Source organism: Schistocerca serialis, chromosome 11 (assembly GCF_023864345.2).
Source record: "Schistocerca serialis cubense isolate TAMUIC-IGC-003099 chromosome 11, iqSchSeri2.2, whole genome shotgun sequence".
Classification (NCBI taxonomy): Eukaryota; Metazoa; Arthropoda; class Insecta; order Orthoptera; family Acrididae; genus Schistocerca; species Schistocerca serialis.
Window position 1 is genome coordinate 41,447,362 of NC_064648.1, and position 24,605 is coordinate 41,471,966.

General features: G+C 39.9%; 1 protein-coding gene across 5 annotated transcripts in view; it reads right to left on the reverse strand.

The window, feature by feature from the left end:
• LOC126427104 (zinc finger protein 708-like) overlaps nucleotides 1-24,605 on the reverse strand; it is a 171,137-nt gene that overhangs the window by 112,981 nt on the left and 33,551 nt on the right. The window contains exon 3 of one of the 5 annotated variants that reach the window (XM_050089319.1): nucleotides 10,939-11,026. The exons of the other annotated variants lie outside the window; for them this stretch is intronic. Coding sequence (XP_049945276.1) covers nucleotides 10,939-10,944 — 6 coding nt within the window. The 5' untranslated portion in view covers nucleotides 10,945-11,026. The remainder of the gene's footprint in view (nucleotides 1-10,938; nucleotides 11,027-24,605) is intronic. 5 annotated transcript variants of the gene reach the window in all.

Below are 24,605 nucleotides of genomic sequence, written 5' to 3' on the forward strand. Positions count from 1 at the left end.
AGGAGCATAAGTAGTGTGATGACCCAAAAAAAGCTGTATCATATGCCTTACGAAGATCATAGAAAAATGTGACAATGCTAAGGAAAGGCCTGCTAAAATGCAGTTTCCAATCAAAGCTGACGGACCCTCGCCCCCTCCCTCCCACCCCAAAAGTCACACTGGTAAGGAGACAAAAGGTCCCAAGATCTGAGGACCTAACTGAGCCAACAAGCTGCCATCCATGTAAGTAACTTGCAAGGGACATTGGTCAGACTAATGGGCTGGTAACTATGAAGGAATGATAGATCCTTGCCACGCTTAAGGGGTCCACACCCTGAATCTCTAACCCATGTTAATTTAGGCAAGTATCTAACCCATTTCTGAAAAAACTAATTGATGCAGGACCTTAATATTTTTACATTATGTTACATGATGCTAATAGAGTCAACAGTATTAAATATACTTTATCCACTTTATAGTTTTTAAGAAATACTTTTTTTAAATGTATTAAAAAAAATTAAGTTTTTTCTGCAGAAAATATTTTTTGTGGACTTCCTAATGGGGGAATATTAATGAATGTAGTACCAGAGGTGGCTTTTTATGTTATGCAGAGTCTCTGAAAAATTCATTCGTTTATCTATGATAGTTTCTGATATAATGGGGCACATGTACTGAAAATTTTAGTTTGTGGGAAATTGGCTTCAGAGAAAAAACTTTTGAAATTTGTTACTTACATTTAATTAAAACTGTCATGCTGCATATGATGGCCCTTCTTTGGCCTCTAGCAGGTCTTTCAGCTTCTTTTTCACCTTCCTGAGTGTTTTTCTTGCTTTCTTGGCCATATTAGATGCAGACCTGTCTGCATCGGCTATCCTCATTTTATCACAATGTTGCAGCCCAGTGATCATACTTTCACCAGGATTAATTCCCAGCTTTTTCAGTACTGAACACTTTCCAATATTATCACAACTGAATGTAATAACAGCATCATGAACTCCTACTTTCATTGTATGCATGCCTACAAATACAGTTTTAGGAAGGCAGTTCCAAATTATGCTGTTTAAACATTCATTTGGGTTCTGTGTCTGCCCATGCAGACACTTCCTTAGAAGGTCAGGAAGAGCCAAGTCTCTGAAAATAGGTTTAATTGCTGTAATAACAGCAGCAGGAAGAACATGCTGGTGAGAATAAGATTCTCCAGTTGCCTGAGCCCTATTGTATTTGCACCACGAATTTTCTCCTGATGGACACTATCAGTGACATGGCTTATCATCAGTAGAGGACTTATGGAAGAATATGGCCCAAACATCTCTCTTCATTGCCTCCAGATTTTCTTTATTTCCCCTAATATCCTGCTCATAGTATACCTGCAAGTTTTCTATTTCAGTTTAGTTAACCAACCCTGTCTTCAACAATTTTCTATCTTCTAATTTTTTTCGTCCCATATCAACAGTTAGTTTTCTCAGCCTTGTTCCCAAACATTTTTGAACATGGCCTACACATTCTATTTTGATAATAATGGCATCTCCATGTGGCTTAGAGTTCACCACATTGCTGTCACCATTGCCCAAATATTTAGTGTATCATATGTATCTTGTTTCTACAGAGCGATGAAATATTTGTTGTACTTCATGAACTTCCATACCACCACTTGTTCCTCTGAAATTAGCCACACAATTGTTTTCTTTATGTTCATTGACTTTACAACATTTGCAATATTTAGAAGTATGTCCTCTTTTCTGCCAACTTCCATCAAGTGCAACTGCAATATCTGAACATCAATCATTTTTTTTCCACTACTTCCCTAACAGCCAGTTTCATGCTTTCCTCACTGACCTCACATACAGCTTTCTCTAATATTGCAGTCAGTTTTTCAAATTTATTTGGTTGTTGATGTAAGTTCATCACTGAACAAAATGTTCTCCCTGCAGCCATGCCCTTGCCAATGGATTGTATGGCATACACTAATCTAGTATTGATTTCATAAGGGCTACTTGCATCTGGTTTTGAAGAACTCATAAATGAAATCACAGCTGAGCATTTAGTGAAAATTAAATCCAAACCAATTGCTAGGCCTTTTCTCCCACTGGCACACTCACAAATTTTCACACTCTGTGACTCACCACACTGTCTACATTGTACAAATTTAGAAATTACATCTGATAATACTCTCAAATTTATAATAATGTTACTGCATCCATTGTCACTTACAGTAAATTCATTGTAACTCTCTTGAAATGATGAGAGCTTCTTTGATGATGCACTTGTTGAAGAATTACAATTAGAAACATTGTTGCCAGGTGACATAACCTCTTGTACAGAAAACTTTCTAAACATGTTTCCTTTAAATTGTCGTTTCTTGAAAATGCCTTTACATTTCATCATTTTCAATAAACACGAAAAAAGATACGTAAACAAGCACTGTAAACGTAAGTATAACAACTACTTGCAATCACACTTAAACAAAACTAACCGCGTGTTTGAAAGCATGTTGTTTACAAACAGTAGAAACAAAAGAATACCGACTGTTGCATTCTAAGAATAGTCAACACACTTGGGGGGGGGGGGGGGGGGGGGGAAGAACCTAATATACAATGTAGGGGATATAAAGATCTAAAATATATGCAGAAAAGTGGCTGACAGAAAAGTGGACACAGCACATAAACACATGTGGTAGGAAAATGCTCTTTAAATGCTTGAAAAAAAAAATGTTTTTCGCAAAATCCTTTTCAGAGTACTTAAATAAAACCTCAATCTATCGAAATATGGTGAAAACCAAAAATCGATTTTTTTAGACCTGAACTATGGTGTGGTCCCTTTAAGGGCAGGAACCACAATACTGTCTCTCCATTGTGAGGGGAAAATGCCTCGGAGCCAAATACAATGAAACACTTGGAGGAGATACTGTTGTAGAGGACTTGTTGTAGAGGACTGAGATGTACAAGCAATTGGTTATGGATGGAATCAAGACCAGGGGCTGAGTTGTGGGAAGAAGAGGGGGCCAGAAGAAGTTCCATTCAGTAAAAGATTCATTGTAGGATTCCACCTGACTAGGGGTAAAACATGAGTGGGAAGCGTCAGCTCACTGTTGCCAGATGAGGAAGGCAGCTGGATATGAGGCTAATGCTGTCACAAACTGCGTTATAAAGTGTTCTGCGAGAACTGATGGATCCATACCAAGGTTACATGGAAGGGCAAGACACAGAACAGATGATGGTCATTGACAACCTCAAAGGGTGCGGAGTGTAGCCCACACCTGTGATGAAAGGACAGAAGAACATAGGGAAGTGACAAAGCATTCCCAGCACACCCACTTGCTTTGTTTCATTAAGTAATGAGCTTTGACATGAAGATGTTTAATGGTAATAAGACCACCAGAGGATGAGCACTGCTTAATACACTGCAAGGTATGACAATGATTGTGGACAATGGTGGTAATGGCCGTAGTACACCATGGAACTGGTCAGCAGTGAACAGGGCCCATCAAGTAGGCAGCAACAACGTTGGCACAACGAATTATCTTATCAGATATATCACAAATGACTTTATCAATACAATCTGACAAAGATGGTATAAACCAGACCTGGGAGGTACATATAGGCGAATAAGCATCATGGAAAGTACAGTGGGGCAACTTGGCCATCAGGAGGTGGAAAGGGAATGAAAGAATCAAGGGGAAGTGGTCACTATTGCAGAGGTCATAATGTGGCAACTAGTGTACAGAAGGAAGAAGGGGAGAGGAATGAGCAAAAGATCAATGGCAGAGAAAGCCATATGTGGGACTAAAATGAGTAGGGGAACCATCATTATGAGGGCACAAGTCGTGATCCACAAGAAACTGGTCAATGAGGAGCCCATGATTAGAATAAAAAGCACTGCTCCACAAAGGGTGATGGGGATTAAAACTCACAGGAGGAGAACGGATGGGGTAGTTGCCGAAGGAGAGCAGTTAGGGCAGTGGGTGTAGGTGGCCTGTCAGGAGGGAGATACAGACTGAAAACCATGACCACAGAGTCCAGGTGGACCCTGATGGCTATTGCTTAGAATGTGGCACAAAATGGGATCCATGTACTAACAACATCCATATGGACCACACAAGCAACCACTCCTAGGCACACATGGGGAGGCAACAGCTCAACTATCAGAAATGTGATCCCTATGTTGTCAAGGGGCCTCATCCAGATGGTTACATAACATCCCCATGCTACATGTGCTGGTAACTGAGAAGGGCAGACGGGGGGGGGGGGGGGGGTGACTATGGCAGGTAAGGAAGAGGGTAAATAGGGGGAAAGTAAGCCACACCATAGAGGCTATGGAGTGAGCTCTTCCCCAAATGGCTCTCACAACAGAGAGAAAATTTAGAAGTCAAACCCCAAAGGGGGACAAAAAATGTCAAAATGAAAGAATGGAAAGGAAAAGGCAATGGGAACAAAAACTGGAAGAAATACAGGAAAACAGGTAGATAGCCAGGTTGATGTACATAAAAACACCAAGAGAGAGGAAGGAGGAGGGCACAGAGGGGAAGGAGTGAGGATATGGAGGGAGGGATGGGAGGGGGTGGGGGGCAAGGGAATGCAGGCCAGGAAGGAAGAATGGACTACAATGTTTCAGGGTCCTGTGTGTGCCATGCACAAACTCACGAAAGAACTACGAAACCTTGGGGGGCCATAGATTAAAGTTAGGATAACTCCCATCAGCACAGTTCAGAAAAGTTGGTGGTGGAGGGGAGGATCCAGATGGCCCGTGTGGTGTAACAAGCACTGAAATCATGCATATTAAGTTTGGCTGCATGTTTTGCCACAGGGTGGTCCATTTTGCTCTTGACCACAGTTTGGCAGTGATGTTTCACCCAGGTACACAGCTTGTGCATAGTCATATCAATATAAAAAGCTGTACAGGCCAACTGGTACATGACATTGCTGCTCTCAAAAGTGGTGTGGTCTCTGATGGAGTAGGATAAGCCTCTGATAGGATTGGTATAGGAAGTGCTGGGTGGGTGGATTGAGCAGGTCATGCACTTGAGTCTTCCACAGGGACGATCGCTCTGCTGCCTGGCTGGGAAAGCAACCATGTCGTATCATACCTACTGCAATCATTACACAGCTTTTTAAATTGGCGTTACTACCAATCAAATGTCCAACAAGATGAACGGCAACTGCCAAACTGTTGCCAAGAGGAAAGTGGACCATCCTGTGGCACAATGTGTAATTGAACATAATGTGCATTTCTTTCAAAGGTCGTTTCTCAACCTGGGCCATATGAACTCTCCCCTCCATAAAAGCTTTTCTGAACTGTACAGACGGGAGTTATACTTACAACGCATTCTCTGCTGCCAAAATTATCGCAGTCTCAACCTATGGCAACCTACTTTCCTCACACATTCCACCCAACAATTTCTATCCCCTCTGTCCTGTCACCTCCTCCCAATTCACCACCTCTTACCCTACTGTGCACTACCCTCTGCCAAGGTATCCACTGGTCTCTCCCCTTCTCTGCTCTTCTCCTTTTCAACTCCCATCCCCCCTCCCTCTCCCACAGTTTTCTGACACTACACCACTACACCTGGCAGCCTTGTGCTGCTGGTATCAAGCCGTGCATGCTCTTCCAGTCAGCACTTCCCTGCATCTGTACCCTGCTATCTCTCCTTTCACATCCCACTCCAGACTATTGCTTTCGTTCATTGCAACAATTCCATTCTGGCCGGAGCAGTCGGAGGTAGTGGTCGTGTGTGTGTGTGTGTGTGTGTGTGTGTGTGTGTGTGTGTGTGTGTGTGTGTGTGTATTTTCTTTTCTAAAGAACAATTTGGCCAAAAGCTCAATGTGGAACAGTCTTTTCTTCATGCCTGTCTGCAACTCAATGTGTTATCTTTTATGGTGTGTAGCAATCTATCCATTTAGTAATATTCTTAACTCTAGGACAAATGTTTTTAAGAGTAGTGTGTGAGAAATGACCTTGGATGAAATTTATACTGAACCAAATGTTAGCAAACATTTAATCTATTTCATTATAAATTCATACCAGAAGCAAAAAAAGGATGCTAAACAAAAAGGATATCAGCTGTATACGAAGACATGGCTCACTATAGGGATTAAAGTAACTTGTGACAAGGGAAAGACAAAGAGTCTGCAGTAGATGCACATTATAGAAACTGCTAAAAATAACTAAGAAAAATTATTGAAGATCAAGGAATATGCACATTACACCAAATCAATAATTCTGACAACAGACTTAAGACTGTACGGAATGTAGTAAAATGAGAGACAGGATGACTGGCAACAGAACAGGACATCACTAATGACTTACGTGCAGTTCTAAAACACTGACTGCACATCGACCAGTGCAACAACAAGAAACAGCATCGAGAAAGCGCTGACCCACACGCCAATGGAATGAGCAGGCAGCGCCACACCTGCACAAAGACAGAGCTCAGCACCCAGTGATTGCTGATTGCTGTTACTTAGCCTGCATTCTGTGAGTAGTAATCAAGAGTAAAGTACTAGTATGTAGAGGGTACAAGAAGCATAAGTCAAGTTTTGTTTTATACAGTTTACTTTTAATTAGAATTTGTACAGATGTTTCTGGATTCCTGCCCCTGGCCACCGCAACTTCTCTCCTTCCTTGTTTGTCTCTGTGCTGACTCCCACAGTAGACAACACAACAACTTAAATGGAAGGGCTATAAATGATGAGTCACTGGTAGTAGATACGTTTAATGATCATTTATAAAATGTAATAGGTAATACAGTAACAATCAGTTCAAGAGAAAATCCAGAGTAGTATACTGAAAAGTAAACTCTCATAAAATACAATCATATGCTTGTCTCATCCAGTTCTCCTTGTAAAATTGAGCTGTATATAAAACCTCACCTGGATTTGATAGTGTTTCCAACAGAGTACTGAAGGCATACTGCCATATAATAAGTGCCATCACTAATGCAGAGCATTTTTCCAGAGAGACTCAAATCACTGTCAAACATTACTATAAGAAAGATGATAGAAGTGACATCAATAACTACCAACCCATTTCACTATGTCCATGATTTTCCAAAATTTTTAAGGTGAAGTATTCTACAATAATATCCCAGCTGAGCAGAATATTAACCTCATTACATCTACATCTATACTCTGCAAACACCGTGAGGTGCATGGCAAAGGGTTTATCCTATTGTACCAGTTATTAGGGTTTCTTCTTGCTCCATTCACATATGGAGCATGTGAAGAATGCCTCTGTGCATGCAGTAATTATTCTAAGTTTTGTCCTCATGGTCCCTATGTGAGCAATACATAGGAGGTTGTAGTATATTACTGGAGTAATCATTTAAAGCCAGTTCTTGAAACTTTGTTAACAGACTTTCCAGGGGAAGTTTATGCCTATATTCAAGGGCCTTCCTGTTCAGTTCCTTCAGTATCTCTGTGACACTCTCATGGATTAAACAAACCTGTGACCAGTTGTGCTACCCATCTCTGTATATGTGCAACATCCCCTGTTAGTCCTATCTGGTATCGGTCCCACACATTGGAGCAATATTCTAGAACTGGTCACATGAGTAATTTTTAAGCAATCTCCTTTCTAGACTGATTGCACTTCCCCAGTATTCTACCAACAAACCATAGTCTACCACCTACTTTAGCTACGACTAACAGTACGTGATCATTGCATTTCATATCCCTACAAAGTGTTACACTAACGCATTTGTAGGAGTTGGCCAATTCCAACAGTGACTCACTGATTTCATAGTTTTAGGATACTATGTTTTTTTTTTCATTTTGTGAAGTGCACAATTTTACATTTCTGAGATTTAGAGCAAGTTTCCAGTCTCTGCACAATATTTGAAGTCTTATCATGATTTGACTGAAATATTTATGCATCTTCTTTCAGATAGATAGATAACAACATAATCTGCGAAAAGCATAATTTTACTATTAATATTGTCTGCAAGGTCATTATTTTACAACATGAACAGCAAGGGCATTAACACACATCTCTGGGGAACACTTGAAGTTACTTCTACATCTGACAACCACTATCTATCCAAGACAACATACTTAGCTGGTCATAGGTTGTGTTCAATAATGAACAGCATACAGACAGAAGTGATAATACTTTCTCCAGGACCTGACCATCATTTTGCAGGACAATGCTCAAGCATGTACAGTGCAAGCTGTTACTGATTTGTTTGACTGATGGGGCTGCTAAGTGCTACACCACCTCCTGCACTCCCGAGTTAAGCTCTTGTGAGTTCAACTTTATTTCTAAACTGAAGGAAACACTTCACAGTATTCACTTCAGAACTGCTACAAATTTGTTGGGAAATAGACCGTGCCACTTGAAATGTCAGTGTAACTGGCACTGCTAAAGAGTATCCTACGACTTCCACATCACTGGCAACGGGTTATACACAATGCTGGTGAGGGGACTGATGACCTCAGATGTTAAGTCCCATTGTGCTCAGAGCCATTTGAACCGATGCTGTGACTACTATGAAGGTCACTAAAACTTTGAAACACGTATCTATTTTGTATGAGCAGTAAATAAATAGTTGCCACTATTACAAGTTCCAACCCTCATATTTCCATTACAAATGGGGTTCATAGGTATCTGCTCTATGTAGTTTCCAGAGAACGCATTTAGTAAAGTTCCATAGGATGTCTTATCGTGCCCATCACTAACAAAACTATAATTTTACCAATTAACTGTCAGATGATTAATATCACCACCAATGGTTACAGTATAATTGGGAAATATACGTACAAGTGAACTGATGTTTACTCTAAAGTTTTTGGTTACATCAGGAGATGACACTCATGGGTGATGGAAGAATCCAATTGTCATTTTATGCCTAACCCCTGACACAGAGTCTAGCGCAAACAGTTTCACATGCAGTGACAATTTCTATCGTGGTGGATTTGAGTTTCTTGTCTACTGCAACTAATACACCACCTCCATTTCCAATTTGCCTATCCTTTCAATTTACACTTAAATTTTCCCCAAAAATCTCACTGCTATCAATTTCATGTTTCAACCAGGTTTCTGTACCTAGTATTATGTGAGCATCACTGCTTTTCATGGGTGCTTCAAACTCTGGCACTTTGTTGTGAATGCTTCGACAGTGTACCATTAGCATTTTAAAACTCACCTGTGGGAGGCATTTCGTTGCATCTTACATTGATACTTCTGGGTTTCCTACAGCTATAGTTATCTGGAATGGATGGAGAGTTGCCTAATCTAAAAAACCCTTGTGGGCCACCCCCTCCTCCCGCCCCCCCCCCCCCCCCCACCCACACACAGTCAGATACCTGATGTGATATCTCTGATGTGTAGTGCACAACTGACCTATTTAGTGAGAACCTACAGGTCTCAACCCTATAGCACAAGTCTAGGAAGTCACAGCCTAACTTGTCACAGAACCTTCAAAGTCTCTGGTTTAGTTCCTCCACTCAACTCAGACCAAAGGGCCACAATCAGTTCTACGGACATTGTTGCAAATTGTAAACTTTGTTGAAACTCCAAACTTCGTTGAAACTCCAAGAACAAGGTTGGTTGGTGGGGGGGGGGGGGGGGGGTGGGGTTCATTCCTGAAGAGCTTCTCGACTGAGAATGGCACTTACATATCAACTCATTGAATTTTACAAGCATTCAATAAAAAAAAAGCAGAGGCTGGAATTTTTAGTTTCCTACTGTGGAGAACCCAGCACCGTGTCTGCATGTTGGTGGTGTCAAGTGAGAGATGGATTACCCCCCGGGATTCCGTCAAGGTCAGGCCAGCAATGCCCGATGCATGCCAAGCACAGCGAATAAAGAGTTGTGCAATAACCTAATGCAAAATTAAATGTTTAAATATTGTTACAAGACTTGGCCAGATTGTGTATATGCCGATGTCAAATGTTCTGAGTCACAGTATAATCTGCTGATTAGTTGTCTCAAAAATCAGCTTTTTACAAAATTTCAAAAGCATGTAATAATAAAAAAGTTGTGCTACTGGATTAAGGAGTAATTTTATGTAAAAAACATATGGCAGAAGTTTTCATGAAGCTTCTTTCTTTACTTTCTGACTTATTGGGTAAAAGCCAATTTTCACATCAAACATTATAAAAAACAACTTAGATTAACTAATCTTTGCAATTAAGTTACAAAGCTAAAATGTAGTGAAGATATGTAGCAAAGAAGCTGTACCAATATTCACAATGATAGTGGAATTTAACAAATCTACAAAAAAGAAAAGAGTGATACTGTAGTTCAGAGATCACTGCCTACCATTGGTTCTGTTTGAAAAATTCTGGAAGTTAAAGTTACTGAGCTGAGATTTTTATAGAACATAAATAGAGCACAGATTTACTCACCAAAAATGGAGAATGTTGTCAATCTTCAGCTAACAATGATATAAACAATTATGTGGTCAAAAAGGTGCTAAATAGGCACTGCTATTGGTGCTGAAAACTATCTAATGGCAGGTGTTCTGTTTATCATCTGTACCAAGAGGTGTCTTCACTTGAGACACGATTTGATTGTCGTCAATAATACATGACATGTTATGCCCTGCTACAGAATGTACTGTGATTCTGTCCCGACTTTGTCTGCTTAGCCTCAGATGGCATTAATGATGACTGACATGATTGTTTATTGACTGAATGAGATATCACACCTATTTAGTGCAAATGTGTTAAAGTGAACACACATGGATTAATAATTTACTGGAAAGTCCATGTCTCATTTTCAATGTTTGGTTACAGAAAACCACATGGCAAATGGCTTAGATTATTCTCCACTTTTAAGGTGAGCAATTAACTGTATAAGATTTACTTGGAACTAAGCACAGAAATCACCTCTGAACTGTGTAGAGTGCTGGGTACAATTGAAAAAAAGTTTAATGACTTTAATGATTTGCAAAATTAATACTTGTTCAAGTGAACATTCATCAGAATATACTATTTTGTTAAACAACAGTAAACTTTTACTTACTGTCATAGTTTCTGATTCCTCTGCATTATTTTTAAAGAGTTAGAACATTATATTTCAGTTTCAGCAAGCTGGGTTAGGGGCCTGTGGACTGAAGATCCTCCATCACTTTCTGTCTGTCCACAACAAGCATACTGACTACAATGTAAGAAATGCTAAATAATATTCTTAAATGTATAACTGAGTGGTTTTCTGTGAATGATCTCAGTCTTGATTTCAGAAAGATGCAAGATATTCAGTTCTACATATCTAGAGGCACAAAGCCAATGATAAGTGAACCACATGGTAAGAAAATAATAACTACAGTAGAAAGTTCAAAATTTTTAGATTTCCATATTGATAAGAATTTAAACTGGATAATACACATTTTGGAACTCTTAAAACAACTTTATTCAGCTACATTTGCACTTAGAATCATCAAAAATCTTGGAGAGAGACAAATCAGTTAGGTGACATATTTTGCATGTTTTCATTCAGTAACATCATATGGAGTAATATTCTAGGATAGCTCTTGTAGACATTTTGACTTCTGCTTCATAGTGTGTGTATTTGATCATGAAGTTTGTTGTAAATAGCCCACTGCAGTTCAAAAGGAACAATGATGTACACAATTCCCATACCAGAAGAAAAAATGACATTAATTACTCCATATTAAGAATGTCTCCAGCTCAAAAAGGGACACAAACAATGACGCCACACAATTTCTGATCACATATAAATGTCTTATAGGCAGCAAAGTTAAATTTGAAAAACAATTGAAGTTTCTATCAGATAACTCCTATTCTAGAGGAACTTCAATTTTTGTAATCTGTAAAATGTTGTGGTAGGAATTACTAATACACATCTGTATTAAAAAAGACAGTCTATGACTGGCATGTAGCCATATTTACATACAAATATGTAACGTTAATGTAAAATAACATTCCACATAATTATGATTAACTGTACAGATGATTTCCATGGAACATGAAACTAACCAACCAAGCAACCAATCAAATGTGGGGGATATTTCATACAAGCACAGATCCACTGTCAGCACACTGTAACCATTGTTTGTATTTAACTGTGCTATCAGACAAGCACAGGAAACAACTGTATCTAGTTTTAAAAAGGACAACATGTTCTGCCTGGACTGTTATCAAAAGTATTTATCCAGCACAATTGCATTTTGGTCTTTTATGTTACTTCCAGGAGACAGCTGCAAAAACAAAAATTGCTTGAAGACCAGTTAAAGTTCGGATGTGCACAATTTATGTTGTTACAGCTGTCACTTAAAAACTGCATAAAGGGCTGAAATCACAACAGGCCAGGCAGAACACGCAGTCCCTTCTAAAGTGTATTTAAGCTTCAATTACAACAAAAAAATACGCTACTACACCTTTTTGTTCACTCTGATTATGCTCTCGTAAAACACACTAACATTACCTAAAACTTTTGGATATTAAATTTAAAAAATAATTCCACCTTTTCTGTTGTTCTTGTTTTCAAGAATCTGTAACCAACCTCAAAGTTGTATCTTTCTTGTTTGAATAACAATAAGAGTTTAGCCTTTCTGACCAGCGACACACACTGTTTCCACTGAAGGCCTATCTAATCTGTTGTTTCCCCACAGTTCACAAGCAGGTGGAGGTTATATAGCTCATGATGTCTTAAACACTGTGCAGTGACATCCGTTACATATCAACTTTCTCTGCAAATCAGTTATGATTTAAATTCGATTTTCATACGATGAAATCTGTATTTCATTGGAGCCAACACTTATGGAAGAAGGGAAGGCAGCAATGTGGAAGAAATATACAGAAGTACATAAAATATGGGCAAGGCAACCATTTATCTATAGAGGACTGGTGTGTGGAACACAGTAACACTTAACAGAAAGCACTGAACATCAGACTTCACAAAGTCCTTGCTCTTTTTACAGTAAGATTATACACATCCACACACACAACCATGAGACACTTTAACATACAAACTCACAGTAGCAGCATGCTGATTATTGAAAGTAGTAGCCTGGGTAGATGGAGGTGGGGAGGAGGGGGGAGGCAGGCAAGGACACACAAGGTAAGCAGGGGATAGCAGAGTAATGTGAGGCAGGTATTTCATCACATGACTATGTAGCTGCCCAACAAGATGGAAGGAATTCAGAGGGTTGAGTGTATAAGGGGTAGAGGGAGGGAGGGGAGAAAAAAATGGGAGGATGGTGGTGATGAGGAAGACAGAGATGAAGGATGAGAGAGAGAGAGAGAGAGAGAGAGAGAGAGAGAGAGAGAGAGAGAGTGTGTGTGTGTGTGTGTGTGTGTGTGTGAGAGAGAGAGAGAGAGAGAGAGAGAGAGAGAGAGAGAGAGAGAGAGAGAGAGAGATTGGGCAAAGTGAGCCAATGGGAAACAACTTACCAGAGGTTTAGGCCAAAGTGATCACAAGAGACAGGATATGCAGGAGAGAGAATTCCCAAGTGCGTAGTTAAGAGAAACCTGAGCTTGTGGGAGTATCCTGATGGCCCAAGTAGTGAAGCAGCTGTAGAAGTTATTAGTGTTGTAGTGTGCAGCATGTCCACCAGCTGGATGGGCACATTTGTGGTTTACCCCAGTTTGGTGCTGACTATTTATACAAGTGGAAAGTAGGTTACTTGTATGTCCACTTAGAATACTGTACAGTAATTACATCATAGCTGATATGTAACTTGATTACTTTCACATGTGGCCATGTCTTTTATTGCGCTGGAGATTCCTGTGACATGGCTGTGGTAGGAGGTGGTAGATGGATGTCTGGGACACGTTTTGCAGTTGTGTCAATGACAGGGGAATGACCCATGGGGTGCAGGATTGTGAGCAGGCTATGTGGAATAGGAGACATGCCAACTTTCAGAAGTGAAAAATCATGAGAATTGTAGCGGTGTACTATTGTGAATTACAACACATCCCTGATGATTAAAGTTGCAATAATTCAATAACTGTAACAATTCAGTTACATTTGCTTTATTATTTACATGTAAATACTAAATAATGGACATACCTGAGTCTTCAGACTGTATAATTTATCATTCAACATGCTGAACAATATGAATGATGAGCTCTGCAGGTTTCTTTGGATTCACACACATTCAAATGAAGTGCTCTCGAGAGAACTACAGTTTGAAATTACGGTCCGAGGAAACAAATTAACGTATATTAGATTTCTGTTTTGACATTAGCACAGTTTTTGCATGAATAAATCACTGTTAAATGATCACACGTTTTCATTTCATAATGCAACCCATATTTGCATGGCATCTTATATCTGTAAGACATCTTTCCCAGATTTAAACCAATTTTATACAGGATGTACATGTTAGGCTTAGCAAATAATCTGAATAGTTTATCAGTCTGAATTTGTCTGATTACGGTAGTTACTTATTCAGCACACCATTAACTGACTTATCCTTCTTCAAAAACTCTGAACTAAATTTCTGCTCAAAGCACTTGCCTTTTTGAACTGATTTTAAAATCAAAAATTTCTCCAAGGATGTTTCTGAAAGCATGGACCTGAACTGAGTTTTGGTCTTTGTAACTGTGCTAAAAATTCTCTCACTTTCTGCATTACTATGTGGAATTGACAAAATAGCCAGCATCACCTTTGCAAGTTTATCATACTGAAGAACCCCATCAGCCAATTTCTTCTGACCTACCAACGCCCACTGAACATCAGTTCTCTCTGCTGCTAAGTTGGTTTCTTCCAGCTGAAAGTTACAGAACTGAGAGTGAAGAACATCAACTTCTGTATCTAAGTGTTCACTTTCGCCAGTTAGAATTATTAGGAAATCTGTCTATGAAAGATCTAAGGCTCGAAAATGATGCTTTGCCAAATATAGAAATATTTGCAACTTCTGCATGCATTAAAACTTCATCTTGGAATGTAAATTTGTGTATCATGTAATCACATGATGATAAGAAACATTTTCTTACAGACTTATGTAGAATTTCCTATCATCAGATCACAATCATCCTTTTGATTTGCTGGAATGTGATAATCTATATCAATAAGAGAGTTGGAGGTTTTAATAATGAGTGGTCTCACAAATATTGCCATCACATTCATCAAAAGTTCCTCCAAAATTGACCTCAATAAGTGGATATGTGGGGCACTTGACTGAAGAGCTACATTTGGGCTCTCAGACACAGGCATAAAACTTGAAAGCATAAGCCATAAAGATTTACGTAAATTTGATGACAGACACATGAACAGTTGTTCCTCACATGATAAAGCATGGTCCACAGTGTCAATGGTTTTCTGTAAAACTGATGATTGGGTTTTTCTTTTAAGTGAGGAGTGTGGTGAAATCTTATCACAGTGCTTGGACTTGTGATATGACATAGACACATCTACATTTTGAGTATGTTTTGGAATTTTAGAATTCTTCAAAGTTTCCACTTCGGAATCCTTACTTACAATTTCACTCTTGAACAAACTAACCAAAGGGTACCACTGCTCCAAAATCCTATCCAAACATCTTTTCAACGATAACCATCGCGTAGGCACATGTTTCAGAATTTGCCTCATTTCTGTGTCATGTAAAGTTCGAAACTTTCTAAATTTTTCTTTCTTCTTTGCACTCCTTTCCAAATAATAAAATATGTCAATAATATTTTCTTCAACGTTTAAAGGCAAACATGCCGCCCCCTTCTTAGCAGCAAGATTAATTAGGTGACAAGAACAGCCTACAATGATTAAGCTAGCAATTTCTTGCTTCAAACATTCTGCCACACCCTGTTTTAGCCCTACCATTACAGGAGCATTATCAGCGCCAAAAGCCAGACAGTTTTTTAATGGAATATGGAATTCCCATAAAGTTGAAAGTAGAAGATCAGCAATATTAGCTCTAGTGGCATTCCCTTTTAAATTAGGCACAGAGAGCAGGCAATTTTGAATTTCATGGAGTTCAGGGCTGAAGAATGATACGATAATAGGATATAACTTAAAGTCAGTTTTAATACTACCATCGGTAGCAATAGTGAATGGATTTGACTGCAAGTGCATAATAAGTTTTGCTTTTACTTCCATGCACATTTCTGTAAGGATAGCGGTCGTTTTTGTTCTGGGGCACCCCATATCGTTTCACAATTTCAGAATTAGGAAACATTTTGGGAAACAAAGGCCCAGCGTGGTCGCCACAGTTTACAGGCAAGTTATGCTCTACAATAAATGCGGTAAATTAAGCCTTGGCATTCATCACAGAATCTACATTTTGGGGTTTACCCGAGAAGTTAAGTTTATGGTTCCGTTCTGCACAATGGACACTCTCCTGGTGTTTTTTAGTTTGCACATGTTTAAGAATGTCGCATTTCCCACCATGAACTACTGAAAAGTCACACCTACATAAACTACAAAATGCGTAAGTTTGTCCCTTCCTCGATTCACTTAAACACGGAAACTCTTCCTTATACACGTTTCTGAACACTGCATCATATTTCTTCGCCATTCTGTATGAAAAATAATCAACACCTCCAAGATACACAGCCAAGAACTACTACTGAGTACACAAATCGCGCAACAGAACTGAGAACACAATGATCCTACGTTCTAGACAATTGTCTTGTAGCAGTGATGCCAACCCTCGTGCACCGTTTCCCCCTATATTGCACTTTAAATTCCCCTAAATAATTTATCACACCATCGGGTAAGCAAGTGGGGTGGTGGGGCAGTAAAAGGGAGTCAAGAACGAAATTGTTGAGCGGAGGTGTGGGGAGGGGAGGGTAGGGGAGGGTAGTAACCACAAATATTTTTCCCCCATGAAACATTTATCTCTGTAACTTCCCCCTAGGCAGCTTAATTCCCCCTAAATTTAGGGGGAAATCCCCTAACTTGGCAACACTGCCTTTTAGACACAACAATGCTAATCACTTCGCTTGGAGCAACTATTGACTACTCCTTGTCCACGATGACATTACGATTCCGCTGGTGCTACCAGAAGCGGAGAAAATTGGCCCTAGTTGAAAGATATTCATTTGTCTCTGAATGCTGCCAACGATAAGTTCCTTACTTCCTTGTAGATACGAAACGTGAGCTACGCCTACTGCCATTCCCGACAGCCACCGCACCAATCTATCAAGTTAACATAGAAAAGTAGCAACCATACCTTGTCATCCACCAATATATTGAAGGTGCAGGATTTTCAAATAGTTAGGAAAGTATTGAAACTGCTCTGAAAATCGGGAGATCGGTCTTCAATGTTGAGAGATTGGGAGGAAGAAGGAAAAATCGGGAGTCTCCTGCTTAAATCAGGAGAATTGGCACGTCTGGGAGAAGACATTTTGATATGGAATGGGTGACAGTTGTTAAAGTGAGGGTCCAGTTGGTGGTTAGCACACTTGACATTAATGGATGTATTAATGGAGCAATCTGAGAGGTGAAGATCAACATTTAGGATGGTGGCTCTTTGAGCTTTGAAGGATCCAGTTAAGAGGATTTGGGAGTAGGTGGTTAAGGTTACAGAGGAAGGAGCAAAGGTTGTCCCTGCCATGAGTCCAGATCATGAAAATGCCATCGATGAATTTGAACTAGACAAAGGGTTTTACATGTTGACTGGATAGGAAGAACTTCTCTAGATGGCCAATAAATAAGTTGGCATAGGATGCTGCAAAGCAACTACCCATGGCACTGCAATTGGTTTGTTTATAGATTCAGCCTTTGAAAGGGCTAATTATAGGTCAGGATGTGGTTGGCTAATAAGATTAGAAAAGATGTGGTAGGTTTCATATCAGCAGGATGTTGGGAAAGGTAGTGTTCCACAGCTGCAAGGCCATGGGTGTGGAAGATGCTGGTATAAAAGGGAATCACATTCACAGTGACCAACAAGTAGTCTGGTGGTTATGGGAAAGGAACTGTGGAAAGGCAGTGAAGGAACTGAACAGTGTCTTGAATATAGAATGGGAGGTTACAGACGGTACTGATGGAAGTATTGGTCCACAAAGGTAGAGGTTCATACAGTGGGAGCATTGTACCCAGCCATAACAGGACCAGAAGTAGGGAGACCTTTAGGGTTGGGTTTGTTGATACTGGGAAATAAGTAAAAGGTAGCAGTACATGCTATATGGAAATTACACTTACTTCACTTTCTTTCCACAGTTCTTGTCCCATTACCATTACATGCCTTTGTTGGTCACAGTGGGTGCTACTTCCTTATAGACCAATGACCCCCATCCCTATGTCCTTGCAATCATGGAACGCTACCTTTCTCAACATCATCCTGATACTGAACCCACCACCCCTCTCCTAATCCTCCTCGTTAAACATATGCTGACCCACCATTAGTTCACTTTCAAAGGCCAAATGTATAAACACATTCATGGGACTGCCATAGGTACTTGCACAGCACCATTCTGTACCAACTTATTTATGAGCTATCTGGAGGAATCCTTCATTTTCAGTCAACACCTAAAGTCCCTTGTCTGGCTAAGGATCATTGATGACATTTTCATGATCTGGACTAACAGCAGGCACAACCTTTGTTCATTCCTCCATAACTTTAACACTTATATACAAGTCCACTTCATTGGTCTTTCTGAACTCAGCAAGCCACTTTCCTAAATGTTGATCTCCTCCTTGCATATGACTCAACTCACATGAATGGCCAGTGCCAAACTGCAGACTTGACCATCCAGTTGCTGAACATGCTGTGCACAACACTGATGATTTCAACAGCTGTTTTACTACACGGGCCATCTGGATACTCACATAAGCGCAAGTTTCTCTGAACTATGCCATTGGGACTTATCTCCCCAGCACATCCTGTCTCTCACAATCCCCTGGCCTAAACCTCTGCTACTTGCTTCCCACTGCCTCATCTTATCATTTCCTTCTCTGTACGCCACTCTTTCTCGATCCAGATCGTTATACTGACTTCTCCTCCCACACTTGCTTCCTCTCCCATGCAGGCACAAACAATCCCCCCCCCCCCTCTCTCTCTCTCTCTCTCTCTCTCTCTCTCTCTCTCAAACACATGTGTAAGTTTTCATTGGCACCACAGTGAGTTAGTTTCCTGGAACTCGGGCATCGCACAGGCATTTAAATTGAAGACAGCGAAGCAAAACCAAAACTGATTTACTCCATTCCTTTATTAAGGAAGATACTGAAGTAGTGCCTCTAGTTTCCAATGCCCCTACAAAGATAAGTAATATAGATAACTGGTGTCAGTGGTATTAAGAAACTGATGCAGTCACTTAAACTGGACAAGGCTCCAGAACCTGATGGACTTGCTCTCATGCTCTCATATATTGTAGAGAATTTTTTGCTGAGTTACCTGTTATTCTGTTATTTTAAGTTTAAAAAAGAACCAGTCCACTGACTTGAAGAATGCACAGTTGATACCTGTCTACAAGGGTAGCAGAAATGACCTACAGAACTACTAACAAACATCTTTGACATCCATTTGTTGTATAATCTTAGAACATGTTCTGAGCACAAATGTAATTAGTATCCTCTATACTGACCAGCAAATATTCCTAAAACACTTATGATCTGAAGCCCAACTCGCACTTTTCTCACATGATATCTTGAAACACATGGAGCAAGCAGTCACGTAGATGCAGTATTTCTGATGTTAGGCAAAGAACTTGACACAGTATGACACACACTTATTAAAGTACAATTAGAAGATCAAATTTGTGATTGTACTGAGGATTTCTTGGCAGTGAGGTCACAGAATGTTTTCTTGGATGGACAAAAGCAGAAGTAACTTCAAATGTGCCCCAGGAAAGTGTGTTGAGGCCCTTGCTATTCATGTAGTATGTTCATGATCTGACATAAGGTATTAATAGTAGCCTCAGATTTTTTGTCAATGAGCCAGGTTATCTACAATGAAGTGTTATATGCAAAAAAGTTACAGAAATATCCCATCAGATCTTGATAGTATCCCAATGTGGTGCATAGATAGGCAATATGTTTTAAATGAACAGAAATGTAAGATTGTGATGTCACAAAATGAAAAAAGAAGTATACTGTGACTACATCAGTGAGTCACTTCTCGAATCTGTTAACTCACACAAATAACAATTTATAGTAATATCAAATGGAATATTCAAAATGATTATCATTAGTAAGGCAGATGGAAAACTTTGAATCATTGTTAGGACACAGGGAAAATGAACTCAGTCTACAAAGGAGACAGTTTACAAAAAAAACACCTGTGCATCCCATCATGCAATATCACTGAAGTGTGTGGGACCTGTACCAAACAGAACAGGGGATACCAAATGTGCAGCAACAAGCCCAGCACACTGGTGATAGGGACTGAAAACGCAATGACACTCATTGAAGCATGCACAGATACATTTCAGACGTCATTCGTCTCAGGCTTCATAGATGATCAGAACAGGAATGATTCCTAAGATGTGGCACAATGCTAAGTAGCCTCTGCCATGCACTTCACATGGGTCTGTAAATTATACACACACACACACACACACACACACACACACACACACACACACACACACACACACGTTTGTTACTACTAACATCATGTGTCTCTATTTATTGCACAAGTTACAACCTTGTTTTCATGCTTTCCCTTTCAGTCCCTTCCCCATGCCATATTCGTTTACTGGAAATTCCAAGCACCATTTATGGAAAAAGGAGAAACAATCACTTCAAATTCCACAAGTTTTCAACACATCACAAAAATTCTAATAAGGATAAAGGGAATGGGACAAGATAGAAATTAACGCATACTGCATGCAACAATAGTTAATTACTGAAACTAATTTTTGGCACAATCACAAGCTGAATCTGTATTTCCCTTTTTAAATGGGCAACCATTTTAACTATTAAGATGACCACTCTTGAAATGAGAACCTGGTTTAGTCTACGCGGTATGCCTTTATAGCCTAAAGGCAAACGGACCAGGGAAGCAGGAATTCCTGGCTTGATTCCTGGTGATAGTAGCAATTTTCATGAGACGCATCACAAAATATTCATTCTTAGTGTTGCCTACACACAGCAAGTGTCACTCATGAAGAATCATCGGGCAAAGTCACAATTTTGTTTTTGCGCCTTTTGGTTGGAGTTAATATAAACAAATACTGCTCAGTATGTCTTTTCTTCTACATGAAGTTCAATAGAAAGTGTAAATTTGTTTCCTGTTGCAAATAAAATTATTTTTAAAGTGGAATTTTACATACTCAATCTGATAGAGCAGTCCCAAATTGGTCTAGTGTAACGTTTGTCCTATCATAACCAGTACGTCAGTAGTAACACAGTAGAGCTGTTGCATGGTGTAATAGTGATTAGAACACCTGAATGAAGAAAACTGATTTAGTTTGTTCAAACAATGGAAAATCCAGGATGGAACGTAAAAATCCAGAGAAGGAAAGTTGCTACTCACCATATAGCGGAGATGCTGAGTTGCGATAGGAACAAAAATAGTGTCACACAATTAAAGCTTTCTGCCATTTCACATTTCAGGGCACTGCCACTGTCCTCCCCACCCCTCCTACAAAGGTATTCTGCCATCCACCAAACCTACGCAATATACTAGTCCATCCTTACACAACCCCTTCTCCCACTGTGCTGCATTCTATGTAGGCATGACGACCAACAAGCTGTCTGTTAGTGCGAATGGCCACTGAAAAACTGTGGCCAAAAAACGAGTAGACCACCCTGTTGCTGAACACGCTGCCAAACATGACACCCCTCATCTCAATGACTGCTTCACAGCCTGTGCCATATGGATCCTTCTCACCAACACCAGCTTTTCTGAATTGCGCAGGTGGGAACTTTCCCTGCAATACATCCTACGTTCTCATATCTCTCCTGGCCTCAACCTTCATTAGTCACTATCCTCACTCATCCAGCCCCCTCCCTGTTCCCATTCCAGCACTAAACAGCTGTCACTTCACTGCCACACCCAGTCTTTTAAGTTCTTTCTATTTCTCTACTTCCCTCTACTTCCCCCCCCCCCCCCCCCCCCCGCCCCAGCACCCTCTCTCCTGCCCTCTGTCTAAACTGCAACACTTCACTGTCTGCCACTCCAACCATACTATCCCTCTCCTCCCCACTCCAGCCTCCTCCTTACCCCCACCCAGTTGCCACTCCCGTCATGCACGGGTGCTGCTGCTCGCAGTGTAGTTTCACCTCTCTCAGACTGCAGACGTGTGTGCAAGTTGTGTGTGTGTGTGTGTGTGTGTGTGTGTGTGTGTGTGTGTGTGTGTGTGTGTGTGTGTGTGTGTGTCTACTGCTGACAAAGTCCTTAATGGCAGAAAGCTTTAATTGTGTGGCTCTTTTTGTTGTGCCTATCATGACTCAGCATCTCTGCTACATTGATTTAGTTTGTTGTTAGAAAACAGTCAACACATTTGGTTATAGTTTTTCATGTCATTTGAGTTATTCATTCATTCTTTTGCGTGAAACCATTCTACAGGAGCAATCAAATGAAACATAATCAATTCAGTCAGTTGTAGTTCTAGATATTGGTTAGACAGTCATTCATTATTGAGTGAAACCGATGTGTGGAAACAACTGAATGGAAATGTTTGACATAGCCCATTGTGGTTTTATACTGACTTAATTATTCATTCCTTCTTTCAAGTGTAACCAATCTGTAGTTTTTCTGATGGTTGAACTATCAATCTTTTCTTTCAACTGCAACCACTATTTAGTATTTTAGCTGACTAAGTCATTCAGTCATTTTTCAGAGTGAAACAAATTTGTAATACTTTCATTAGTATTACTAAGGCAGTATTATGCAACTAGGGTATGCATACCCAAAGAGGATAGCCCTAACCCTGTGATACGTCAAAACATATCAGGAAATATGAAAAAGTTAAGCATTATATGTATTAGTTGAATTATGTGCTGAACTGACTAGTTCTTCCTCCCATCATTTAAAGCTTGTTAGTATATTGTTTTTTATTAAGCTGTTCAAGATGCAATTAATGCAAAACTAATTAAGCTGATGTATTTTTGGAGATACTACATTGAACATAAAAGTTCCCTTAGGGGTAGTGAAGAAAAAAGGACCACCATCAAGTTTTGGAGAAAGTTTGCATTCTGTCTCACTGAAGAACTGGACTTCACCTCATCAATTGAAATTCATCTGAATCCAGCCTGAAACAGTTATTGAGCAGTTTATATGTGTGGAAAGTAAATATATTGTGCAGTAAATTATATCAACAACTACATATGTAGAAAAATCATCTTGCACTTAAAAATTTTTATATATCGCAACCTGCAAGCAGTAACAGGTAAAGTACTTCACAGGTGTGAAGAAGTACTATTCACATCAACACCTTTTTACTTTACCTTACACTTAAGGCTATCTCCAATCATCATCAAAAATAGTCGGTAAATATGTTTGCACTGCTCTGGACTTCTTGGAGTGGCAATTAGTCCTCCAATCCCCACTGCAAACAGTTCTGATCAAAAACGTTTGATCATTTTGGCATGTTAAATGATTACTATTGACAACACTCCATTATTGCCTATCATTGTTATTATCATCATTCTAAAACTGGCTTTCTATTGTGTGCCAATAAACAGATTTTAGTTCAGTTTTGTCCATGTTTATGATCAGGCATTTACGCGATAGCCAACTTCGTGTGTGGATCCAAAAGGTTGAATGCTCGTTCATGTGGGAATGAAAGAAATCATTTGCCTGGATAGAAAATGGTCATCAAGATAAATTCAATGCAATACACTGTATCTGCAAGGATGATTCCTCTTATAAAAACAAAGATGATGTGACTTACCAAACAAAAGTGCTGGCAGGTTGATAGACAGACAAACAAACACAGTCAAGGCAGAAGTAAAGAGGCAAAGATGCTGTTGAAAGACAGGTGAGGTATGAGCGGCGGCAACTTGAAATTAGCGGAGGTTGAGGCCTGGCGGATAACGAGAAGAGAGGATATACTGAAGAGCAAGTTCCCATCTCTGGAGTTCTGACAGGTTGGAGTTAGTGGGAAGTAGCCAGATAACCCGGACGGTGTAACACTGTGCCAAGATGTGCTGGCCGTGCACCAAGGCATGTTTAGCCACAGGGTGATCCTCATTACCGACAAACACTGTCTGCCTGTGTCCATTCACGCGAATGGACAGTTTGTTGCTGGTCATTCCCACATAGAAAGCTTCACAGTGTAGGCAGGTCAGTTGGTTAATCACACTACCGCTGCTATAAAATCCACCGTTTCTAGTTCACAAACAGTTCCTTTCACCTATTAAACAACCATTTCGGCTAGTTCTAATAACTTTTGCTTTATTTCCATTTCCGTTTTTCCCACATCACTGATAATTTTTAGCCGCTTCACACAGGTTTTAACGTCATTATTTCTTCGTCAGACAATTGTTAGCCTCATTTTCATAACCTGCCACCACAAAACTACTCCTTTTAATACATTTACACGTAGTTTTTTCGAAATTTTCCCGAATTTCTCAACCCTTTAACGTGATTTGGCGGCAACACAACCACCTAACCTTCATGCACATCGTTGTCTACCAACCCAAGTTCACCACAGGATCAACATAGCCCAGCTTTAACCAACACTTTTTCGCCTTTTTTCACACCAGATCTCCAGTTGCTTTCTAGTTCACCTTTATCTATCCCCATATATTTTTATTTTCATTTTCATTTCAGCCTCATGTTACACTTTCCACCTTCTAATACCATGTCACCCACACAACACCCCCACAACGACCCCATTAAG